The 12,348-nt window shown below is 35.2% G+C and overlaps 1 protein-coding gene across 3 annotated transcripts in view; it reads left to right on the top strand.

The window, feature by feature from the left end:
- LOC127839360 (uncharacterized) overlaps positions 1 to 12,348 on the top strand; it is a 15,419-nt gene extending 3,071 nt beyond the window's left edge. For 2 of the 3 annotated variants that reach the window (XM_052367715.1, XM_052367714.1), the window contains exons 2-8: positions 601 to 943; positions 4,187 to 4,350; positions 5,178 to 5,262; positions 6,902 to 7,054; positions 8,012 to 8,278; positions 9,147 to 9,209; positions 11,192 to 12,348. In XM_052367715.1, the coding sequence (XP_052223675.1) occupies positions 784 to 943; positions 4,187 to 4,350; positions 5,178 to 5,262; positions 6,902 to 7,054; positions 8,012 to 8,278; positions 9,147 to 9,209; positions 11,192 to 11,931 (1,632 nt within the window). In that variant the 5' untranslated portion in view covers positions 601 to 783 and the 3' untranslated portion in view covers positions 11,932 to 12,348. The remainder of the gene's footprint in view (positions 1 to 600; positions 944 to 4,186; positions 4,351 to 5,177; positions 5,263 to 6,901; positions 7,055 to 8,011; positions 8,279 to 9,146; positions 9,210 to 11,191) is intronic. The other variant, XM_052367716.1, reaches the window with a different exon arrangement.

The following is a 12,348-nucleotide window of genomic DNA, read 5'->3' as shown; positions in this document are numbered from 1 at the left end:
CAACTCATTGATTCAAGTGTAAAAAAACTACTTATTTCAAAATATAACATTTTCATATTTTTTTTCAGGTAGCATTGTTGCATGTTAGAGTGATTAAAATTTGTATTATATTTTGAAGAAGAAACCTTCTGTAAACGAGTGTGTACATTTATGATAATTATTATTTACTACTTCTAAACAACATTGCCTTAGAATACATACATCATTTGGTGAAACGACAAAGAAGGTCTGACTTACGCCCACATTTTTTAGAATTTGATTGCAGACTTACTGCAATATGAAGATTGATTCGGCTATTAACTATTGGGCCAAACATTACTTTTGGATTGAAACTTAGTTTGAATTTTGTGTGATGCTTCAGCAAGATTATAAACAGATAACAGAACACCGGTGCAGATGTAGAGGCATGTCAAAGTCAGTGCCACTGATAGATTTTTAGACTATTTCTTGGGTGTACATGTGTAGGTATTTGCATTATCCAAAATCAAACCCAGAACAACCTTAAGTGGAAAGAATTTACATAAAAAAATACACACCTATTTTCATAATGGTGGAAGTTATGTGATAATGAATACATGATTGTGTTTTCTTTTTTTTTAGATCAAATAGCCTGGCCAGTGTGAGTGATAAGTTTATTAAGCCTTGAACTCATTTATTTTTCTGTAGACAAAGAGTTTAGCTAAACATTAAAAAGTTACAAAATTTACCTTATCACTGTAGAATATTAATTACATGAGCCAATCTTATATCTGCTAAAACAAACAAAGCATACAGGTCAACAGTATGGGTCAGTGTTGTAGTAAACAGGAAAAATACAGACAAAAAGGCAATCCAGAAAAAGAACATAGGGCAGAGAATGGCAAAGCCAAAGCAGCACCCCAAAAAGGGGATGAAAATAAAAGAGCAGAGCCGCCTGAAAACATGACAAACAAAGCTGATAAAGGTAATACACTAAATTATTTAAAACAAATACTTAAACATGTATGTTTATCCATAAATGATATTAATTAGTTAAGTATTGGGTTAAAAACTTAAAGTTGACTATGATGTGCATGTATTTTATTTTATGTGAGAAATTCTGTTGCTTTGGTTAAACTGAAATTGTTTATAAATATGTTATAAATATAATAAATCAGAAACAAATAGGCATTAAATCCATGCAACTGTTTTATTTGATTTTTGATAAGTAAGTATTATCCAGAAGCATCTAAATTTGTATGCTGGTTGCTAAGGAGGAAAGGAAGAAACCGGTTGATTATGATGTTAGCATGTCAATGATCAAGGTCACTAGAGCTTGTAACATAATATTCATTTTTGCACAATCTCTAGAGAATGTTTTGACCTAAGATATTCTAAATTGGCAGATGGTTGCTTTGGAGGGAGGGAAGGGGTAAGCATCATGCTTTTTGATTGTGAGGTCAGAAGGTCAAACATCATAGACTCAGTTGTTCCTAACATAAGATTTGTGTCTGCACAAGAGCTAAACCACTCTTTTAAGTAAGGTCATCTTAATTGTTACTAGTGCTTACCTGTAACGAAAGAAAGATTTCTATTGTTTTTAAGGTCAACATATTAAGAATCAAGGTTGCAGATGCTTGAAAACATGAAGTCGTTTGGCTACAGTATCTACAAAACGCTTTAACCTTTTACCATATTGTATGGTATACTGGTTACTGGTGCGGTTTCTTAACGAATTTAAGATAAAAGGTTAAATGGTCTTATTCACAGTCTTGGTACTATTTAAACTGTTTTCTCCGTAGACCATTTTCTTGTTTCAGGATGTGTATAAAACTATGAGCTACGATCATAATTAGTATGCAGGTTATACGGAAGGAATGATGAAGCTTCTAATGTCAAGGTCAAGGTCTTAGATGAAAGTAATATGAGCAACGTTTCCACAGAATATCTTTAATTAAATATACTGGTTCATCTAGAGAATGAAGGATCCTATTTATTTTGAGATTAAAAGTCAAGGTCAAAGGGCCATGCGATATTACAAATCTCTTAAGCAAGTGAACGTATTGGCTTAAGGATGATGGGCATACAGGATTCTTCAAAGTGTGTTGCTATTTATTACTTTTATATCCAAGATATATTACATGTACTTTTTGGTTATGAAAAAATGTTGCTTATATAGAAAAACACAATCCTTACTTCCAATCCATTATCTAGTGCTTTACAAAACGTGTTGTAAAGGTATGTGCGCTGGTTGACAGTCGAGTCACCAGGCTTAAATCCGGATTGAAATCTTGTAAAAAATGTGACACGAAAAAAGTTAAATACATATTTATAGATAATCCGTTTTAATACTTTTTCCATGGTATTCAGAAGTGAAAAGTATAAGCATTTGATAAAGTCTGACATAGTGACCTTTTAATGAAACTGAAACGCGCCGGTACCAAAGACAAACTTCTGAACTGGTTTTCTAACTATCTGTATCAAAGGCATCAAAAGGTAGTGGTTGCCGGGGCCTCATTTTCCTTAGCCGAAATCAAGGTTGGAGTTCCACAGGGCTCCATTCTTGGTCCCCTATTATTTCTTGTATATATTGATGACATTGTAAATGACATTCAAGCTCATATAAACTTATTTTCCGACGACACTGGTTTATTCGTGGTTGTTGACAGTCCAAATTCTGCAGCCGCCGTTTTAGAAAGCGATATAGACAACATCGCTAAATGGTTGGTAAAATTCAATATATGGTTGGTAAAATTCAATCCATTGAAGTCAGAATCACTTGTTATATCGCGTAAGAGGGACAAACCCTATCATACTCCTATCCATATGTACGATACTCCGATTCCCGCAGTGAACAGTCACACACATTTAGGCGTTATTCTGTCAAATGATGGAAGTTGGCATCAACACATTGGGTGTATTTAATTAAAGACCTTGTCACGAGTCAACCTTTTATAAAAAGCTTCGTTTTCGCCTTGACCGAAGATCACTTGAAATAACTAACTTCACGTTTATTCGACCTATTCTGGAATATGCAGATATTGTATGGGATAATTTCACGATGTATGAAAAAAGAGTTAGATACAATTCAAACTGAAGCTTCCCGCATTGTTTCCGGCTGTACCCGACTCGTGTCCTTAAGATAACTGTCTAACAAAATTGGCTGGGAAACTCTTGGAACAAGAAGGTCCAAACATTAAATCATTCTTTTCTTTAAAATGGTCAAAGGTCTAAGTCCAGACTATTTGTCCTCACTGTCCCCACAATCAGTTGGCGAGCGATCTACAAGATCATTGCGTAATTCATCCCACTTAGATGGTGCTCGTACTAGGACTTCTCTGTACCAACATTTCATCTTATCCTCAACAATTGCTGCTTGGAATTCACTTCCAGACGAAGCAAAGCTTGTTGATAACATATCTGATTTTAAAAAGGCCACGGATCTTAAGAAACCTCGTATTTATCCATTGTTCTATTATGGTAAGCGAAAACAGCAAGTACGTGCTGCACACACGTCTAAGAACTAACTGTAGTTCTCTTAATACACACTTATTTGATAGAAATCTGGTTCCATCGCAACTTTGTCAATGCGGAAAAATAGAGAACACTACTCACTTTTTTATGGTCTGTCCATTATATGCAGCAGTAAGATTAACTCTAGTTAGAACTATAGAACAATACACGGATATATCACTCCGCACATTACTGTATGGGGATGATAATCTTTCCATCAGAGACAATTTTGCAATGTTTGATGCAGTTCATAGTTTCATCGAAGGCTCAGGAAGAATCAGAGTGGTATAACTATCGGCTCTCTATGTTTCATCATTGTTTTTACAAACAAATTCTTTGATTATAATTACACCAGCAATATTTTATTTCTTAATACATTGTTTCAACATTTTTAATTAACGTTGATTCCATTCATACTCAGAAACTTGATTTAACTCGAATGCTTATTCAAATGTTTTGTGATTAAAATGCAAATACCGCCACTATGTTTGTAAATATACTACTGAGGAAAGAAAACCCTACTAGCCTAGCTATCGTTCCAATCCTATCAACTTTAGATGCGTTTATTTATATTGTAATACACATTGTTGAATAAATATGTTTACACCAGAAATGTTGTTTGCCAATGTTTAATCTTAAAACCAGAATATGACACTCTTATCTTTTAAAACTTGTGCGTTTTTTACATAATAAAGCTTTTTTTTATCCATTACAGACACAAACAGTCGTCTGGTAGAGCAAGTGGATAAAAAAAATCCAGCTGTAGTAAAAAAAGATGTGTCAGCAAAGCCAGACAATGGTCTTGGCATCAAACACCCTACGTCCACGCCTCCTTCCAACAGGCCTTTAACGGGGACAAAGAAACACAGTCGAAAAAAGGTAAAAAAAATGTCTGGAAAAATATTGAAGTTGAACCATCCGTCTTATGTCTGTTTGTGTTTATTCCTTCTAAATTCTTAATGTTATGGCCAGGTCCTTTTCCTTCTTAAGAAAGTTAAAAAGGCCTCTTCCCCTAAGAGAAAGGGAACTTACCCTAAGAGAATTTCTTTAACATAATGCAATTTTGCACCTATTTCAAGCTTACTTTGGGAAATGTTTTCCCCTTTTTCAGTTTTGTCAATATCTGTTTTCCCAAAATGTAAGACCAGGCCTTTTCCCCAAATCAAGAAAAGGCCTTGATGGCTGTGTGTCGACATTTGGCTCCATGATTATAATTAACAAAAAGACTACAATCGGACCGAACTTGGCAAAGATACTACTTGTAATATGTCTGTGAACATCCTATGAGAAAGTCATTTGGATGAATTAAAGATGGGTATCACAAAACAATAAATGCTCGTGTATGTAAGTAATAACGATGTACAAAATTGTCAAAATTCCCATTTTATAAAGTGAATGACTTTATAAAATGGGAATTTTGACATTCTGGACAGAAATTTGTTAACCTGAAATAATTCAAGAAGTATTAAAACTAGGGTACTGAAAGTCAGTTTGTTGATAGAGGGCCCTATAAGGAACATGCGTGCTTTTTCTGTTGTTTTCTCTGATAAAATTGTGGCTGCTATAATTACAGAAAAAATTGAACGATCCAATATGGATCTTGGGATAACTCAAAAAGTACATAAGTTGATTAATGAAATTCTTACTAGGAAAACACTAACCCAGTTAACAGTTTGACTTCTGTGGACTTTCCCTTGATATTTAAGAAGAAGTCAGCAGCTAAGTCCGGCAACTCAAGTAGCAGTGGATGGACAGACAGCAGTGAAAGCAGCGAGAGCAGTGACTCCAGTTGTATGATATGTTTTTAATATGTTCAATTTTCAAACTTGAAAAATTCCTTTTCCTCTTTTGCACTTCTTATAAGCTGTGTCCCTATACTAGTATTTGTCCACATAGAATCCCATACATTGGATCAGAATTATTAGGGAACCATTGTCCGGGTTGTCAAAATAACATAAGATCCAATATACGTCTTTGTAAAAAAAACATATTTTGTTCACACAGGAAGATGGAGCATAAAATAAGAAAGTCCGGGGAGTCAAAATAATCTAGGAACCAATGTCCGGGCGTAGGAACCAATGTCCGAAGACTGTCCACAAATCGTGTTTGAAGTGTTATTTGAACATTTATCAGACAATTTTAAAATTACTTTAAACAAATAATCTTTTTAGATCGAGTGTATCCCACAACAAATTGTTCACTACCTTAAAGATTAAGGCCACATTTAGGCTATGGCAATTCACAGATTTTCTGAGTGTGTAACTTCATCATTTATCAGTCAATGGTAAACAAACTTGCTACAAATGATCACCATTAAGAGGATGGCGTGGTACACGTACGTTTTGAGTTCAAGGTCACACTAAGAGGTCGGATAATGACAAAAATAGTTTGTAATGTATATTTTAATTTGCAAATCGTACAAACAATAGTGACATGCCCTTTGTTGGTGTCCATACATGTGTTATGTGAGGCATCCATATATGATACACATCTAGTTGTTTCTGCGGGCAGTAATGTAGGAACTCTTTTATAACTTTTACCTATATATATTCTTTAAAAGTTAAAAAACGTTTAGGTAGAAGTTGTGGCAGTGCTTGTTTGCTTTTAAATGTGCTAATTGTGAGCTTTTGTGATCGCCTTTTGTTTCTTTGTTAGTCTCGCATCGTTGTTCGTTTATTATCAACGCTTGGAATGTGGACTCTCTAGAGGCCATATTTATTGCCAAATCTTTATGAAACTTGGTCAAAACATGTGTTCTAATAATATCCCGGTCGAGGTAAAAACTGAGTCACTTGGGTTCAAATACAAGGTCACTAGGTCAACTTAAAGAAAATGTTGGCAAAAACTCTAAAATTAAAGTCACATCTTTTGCTAAATAATCATGAAACTTGCCTACATATTTTGTCCTAATGATATCACTGCCGAGTTCGAAAATGGTTCTGGTCCGTTGAAAAAACATGGCCCACAATGATGCATGGCAGTTTTCTTTTTATAGCTATAGTAAAGTATTGTGAAACCTCTAGAGGCAAGTTCCTTGCCCAATCTTCATGAAACTTTGTATGAACATTTGTCTCAATGATGATCTTAATCGATTTTCAAACTGGCTCATGTGGTATCAAAAACTAGGTCAGTGGGTCAAATTAAATTAAAAGTCTGTTAATACACTTGAAATCACATTTTGTTTTGCCAAAGCATCACGACACTTGTTGATAATATTTGTTCTAATAATATCTTACCTGAGTTCTAAAATGGTTCTTAAAACGCAGCATAAGTAGATACAAAAAATCATTTCCTTCGCGTCTCAGGTGAGCAACCAAGATCTTTTGGACCGTTTTTTCCCCGCATGTTGATTTGCATCTTTTCTTACCTCAATTGCATGTATAATTTAGTATCATCAAATTTATACACTGTACATCGATGCTTTCCTCAGATGGTAAAGAAAACAAAGGGGTGAAACAGAAAGGAAATACTATCGTGTATTCGAAATCTAAAAGCAAGACTACAGTGAAGGGGAACAGCTATAAGGTTGATAACAGGAAAGGGGTTTTAAACATCACCGAAATCGGACATCAGACAGTGGTGGGTAAGTATCATTTAGTGAGACTTGAACGTATGCAGTGGTTGATTTAAAAATGAGCAGAACTGATAATAATGTGTACGCTCGAAAAAAATATATATGAACTGTTATTATATACCTGCTTTATGTTCCCAAAAAAATACAAGTTGTATCAATCGGTAAAATACAACTGCACAGAAATAATTCCCGTATTATGATACTCGCTAGTTTTCAAATTCTGTATTACCATACTAGCCGGACTACTTTTAATGACGTCACTTTGAATGCAGAAAATTACAAGAGCATTTTTGGTTTATTATGAACGCTTAAACTCATTTTTTTAACTTAAATGATTCAAAGTTGTATATAATAAAAGGAATATTACGCAAGTCAATTGTTACAAGTGTTTGTATCAGTCTCGTGGCTTGCGCTATTTCGTCGACAACACACAAGCCACTCGATGACTAGCGTAATATTTCGTATGTATTGTAGAAGCTTCTGCTAAGATTTGAATACACAAACATAGCAGTGCTTGCATTCAAATAATTTTTTTGACAGTCAGTTTATGGTGTTTTGCGTCCTGCAATGTGTGGAATCAACTACTAGAAGCAACATTTTTAGCTTTATCTGGATTAATGTTGGTCAGAATGTTTATCTGGACTATCAAATCCCTCTTGTTTTATGTTAGGGCGCCACTCAAAGATGACAGAGACATCATTTTAACCTACTGCGTTCTTATGCTTAAAAAAGAACCCTGTTCAACACATGGATTTATAGAATAATAATAAAGACGTCAAAATGTGATCATAAAATGGCCGTACACACCTTGTATTAATGGATTATTGTTTTGTTCAGAAATGTATGTAGGAATTTAATATTTATCTTTGACTGATAGTCATTTACCTTGATATGTAAATGTATACATATATTGTTAGACAAACAGGTATATGCATTTGGTTTTGAAGAAACAGTAATATTTTGCAGTAAAACTCTTCTCTGGTACTGGCTACAGTCTAGAAGAGGCTTGTGATTTTGAAAAACGTCAGCTAAATGAAATTCCTGCTGGATGCTTGGTGAACTTGCGAGGGAAACAGCTTGTACAGGAATATGTATTCAACACTCAAGTCCGTTCCGATGCCTCAGCTTGGGTGGGCATTATAATGCTTGGTGATGTAGCAGGCACTTGTTTTCGTGTCGGAGACAAGAAAATAATGACAGCACTGCACGTGATAAAGCTCATGTTGGAAAAATGTATGTATTTGTTTACTCCATAGTAAGCTAAAGGGTGCCTTTTATGAACTTTGCTTTCTGGTTTGAATGTCTGTCGCAACAACATCCATCTGTATTGTGTGATCCATAATGGCTTTATGTTTTGATAATTTGTGTCGAGCCCGCTTGAGGAACGTTAGATAAAGCATTCACAATGGTGGAATATCTGTACGTGGGTGTGTGAGTCTGAGGTTGTCCAAACTGTAACTTGTTGTGGAACAAAGAGCCGTGACGATGTGTAAGGTAAGGACTTAGTCCGATGTGTCTTACGTTAGGACTAAGTATGATATGGGCTAGGTAAGGACTTAGTCTGATATGTCTTGGGTATGCACTAAGTCTGATATGTCCTAGGTAAGAAATATATCTGATATGTCCTAGGTAAGGACTTAGTCTGATGTGTTCTATGTAAGGACTAAGTCTGACATGTCATAGGTAAGAACTAAGTCGGATTTGTCCTATGTAAGGACTAAGTCTGATATGTTCAAGGTAAGGACTAAATCTGATATGTCCTAGGTAAAGACTAAGTCTGATATGTCCTAGGTAAGGACTTAGTCTGATATGTCATATGTAAGGACTAAGTATGATGTGTTCTTAGTAAGGACTAAGTTTGATGTTTTCTATGTAAGGACTTAGTCTGATGTGTCCTAGGTAAGGACTTAGTCTGATGTGTCCTAGGTAAGGAGTTAGTCTGATATGTTCTTGGTAAGGACTTCGTCTGATATGAAAGAAGAAATAATGCAGATATTCGACTTGGAAAAAACAAACAATTTCTTAATACATGTACATTTTGTTGTTAAACAGATATTCAGATATATGATCGTTTAACTTACATTGTTTTTTTTCTTTTCAGCTTACATCCCATTGCATTCTGGCAATCAAAATCTTCCGGTGTCAGCTATTTTTGTAAAAAGTGGTATGTGCTTTAATCTAACCTGAGCATAACGTTAAGAATGCTCATATTTATATTTTGTAAGAGCCTTTGATCGTGGTCGGTCAGTTTAGTCCAGCCCGTCGTCAATATTGGCGTATGTATGGAGGTCACATTAATTGTCCAAATATTATCTTTGTAATTTTTTGTCAGAATGATATATAATTGCAAAGTTTTCAACCGCGTCATGTTGGGTCAAAGGAAAAGTCTCTTGTGCAAGAAGAAAGGAAAATGTGTAACCAAAAGCAATGTTTAAGCTCACATTTGATCACCCTATGTCCGGCATTCGTCGAAATGCATCGATAGTCATGTTTCTCGCGGTGTTTGCCAAGTTCATTACCACTATCGGGGCCACAATTTTATTCAATCATGATGAAAATTGGACATAATATTTACCTTGATATTATTTAGTGAAAAAACGTATCTGGGTCACGTGCATCTAAAAACTAGGTCACCAGGTCAAGTCTTGGAACAACATTGTTCGCACTATAGCGATTACTTTTCTTACTCAATCTTGATGAAACTTGATCAGAATGTATATCTTGACAATATATAGGCTTAGTTTGAATCTGGTCACATGCGCCCTTAAACTAAGTCAGCATGTCAAATCAAAGAAAGAAACCTTGTTGCCACTGTAGACGCCACATTTATGACTCAATCTCGATTAAACTTGATAATAATGTTAATCACGACAATATCTAGGCTGAGTTTAAATCTTGGTCATTTGTGCTGTACAATTAGGTAATCAGATCAAATATAACTACGAGAGAAACTGTTTTATCACCCTATAAGCCACATTTATGCCTCAATATTGAAGAAACTTTATCAGAATGTTTATCTTGACAACTTGTTAGGCCATGTTTGAATCTGGCCCCAAAACTGGGTCACCAGGTCAAATCTTAGCAAAACCTTGTTGCCACTCAACACGCCACAATTATGACCGAATCGCGATTGAACTTCATCAATATTTGTATTAAAACCAAATTTAGGGCGAGTTTGAACGTTTGTCATTTGCGATGTAAAATTTGGTGTTAAGGTCAAATATAAGAGAATTTTTTAAACCACCCTTGTACCTCATTTATCACTCAACATTGATGAAACTTTGTCAGATATTTTGCATGACATTTTCTAGGCTAAGTTAGAATTTTGTCTCAAAAACACATCACTATCTTAGAAAAAAACTTATAACCACGATAATCCGCGACCCTCCATTTCTCCAGATGTTGCATCTCGGATGTCAAATTCCAAAATACTGCAATAACGCGAATAGTATTTATTTTTTTGTTATTTAATGTTTAATCATGAAACGTGGTATACACATAAAGAGCAATTTGACGTGTATGCACAACATTTGTTTCATCAGCCATCCGTGTGTAGTGAATGTTTAAGACATCTTAATACTGCTGTGACGATTGGATGGATTAATAACGATTACACGTATACAGATAAAGGAGAAACTTAAGGGGCCCCTTGCCATACTGTAAATGTCTTGTTATTAATATTTAAGCACATGAAAATGAACCAAAATCATAAAAATTAATCTTTTCATAAAAATGCTGTTGAATCTGAAATATCATATGTAGAAATACTGTGAAATACAGCAATAACACTGTAACAAACATTCTCTGCAAAGATGTTGGAACCACTCTTTTATGGCTTTTAAATGTATAGAACAAGTCGCATAAATGTTTTGTCAGATATGTAGGACTCACTTGCATATGAAATGTTCTTTTCTCTTTGTCAAGTAAGAAACATATGAAGACTAGTTTTGTGTCTGTTTGATCAGCATCATGTTTAATCTAAACGACCTAAGGGCCAATTTGTTTATGATGACATACATATTTCACAACTTCCGTCTGTCATTGAAGACCTTTAAATGACGCTTTTGGTATCCTGTGCTCTCCTGTGTGTAATGTAAGTGTATTGTGAACAACACAAACCAAAAATCATCTTCATAACAATTTCAGGACAGCAAGAAACGCAAGGCCAGGTCGATGAGCCATCTCAAGTTGCTGCCCTTTCCAAACTGAAAGATGCCTATGTTGACTTCAGTTTTGTCAAAGATGATCAATACAGATACAAGGAGCATTCGGTGTTTAATCTCAAGCCACTGCATTCACTAAAAGACGTGCCTTTCTTCGACAACGGCACCGACTGCATCGTTCTGGAGATTTTGCCAAACACTAAAGGAACGCCCATGCCTCTTCCTTTCAGCTTGTTCAGTCCCCCAAAACTTGAAGAGGGCTTTCACATCATTGGACATCCCGGGGGTTCTAAAAAGACATTCGATCATGTTGACAGATTTATTGATCCCGGAAAGGAGAAAACAAAGAAGGATATTCATACAATTAAAAGTGAGAGCAAGAAATTCCTTGCCAAACATGGTAAAGACGAACATGATTATCAGTTTGATGTTGCACACACTATATACAGTAAAGACCGGTTTTTGTTTCACTGCACATCATCCCAGGGTGCCTCTGGCGCTCCAGGCGTTGTGGTGGATGAGGATGGCCGTGTGTTTGTTGTGACAATGTTGTTGCACGGCTATCCTGACTGGTACTATGATCCCAAATCTAATGGGTTTAAGACCGAATGGCCTAAACAATATTGTGTTGAACAGGGAGCCAGCATGAAAGCAATATTTATACAAATGCAAAAGGAGAAGCCAGATTTGTGTAAAGAAATATTTGATCAGCGCGGAAACTAGTAACTCACAGTTTACGTCAAGGCGTCTTTTTTATTGTTGTATAAAATGCTATATGTAGGAAGAACTCTTACACGGATCAACATGCAAGGCATCTGGGGGTTTAAGGGCTATTGCCTGAGACTCACGTCCAATCATACTTTATTATGGCTTATGTACTGTTTATCTCATACAAGTAACATAACATGATAACGGAGACAACAACACTTAAAATTATTTTTCCGTAAAGCTTTACACAAAGATTATGTTTTATATCAGTTTCTTCTGTACCACAGATTTGACTCCGTGCTCAATCTAAATAACATGTAGATATTAAATGTAAGGTTGTTAAAATGTTGTTTTATCATTTAAACACTTTATTCATCTATGTATTTAGTTCTATGCATTGAACCTTAGCAAATGTATTTGTAGTATTTATAA

This window comes from Dreissena polymorpha, chromosome 7 (assembly GCF_020536995.1).
Source record: "Dreissena polymorpha isolate Duluth1 chromosome 7, UMN_Dpol_1.0, whole genome shotgun sequence".
In the NCBI taxonomy this organism is placed as follows: Eukaryota; Metazoa; Mollusca; class Bivalvia; order Myida; family Dreissenidae; genus Dreissena; species Dreissena polymorpha.
Note: the sequence above shows the minus strand (reverse complement) of the source record. Positions and strands in the feature narration are given on the sequence as shown.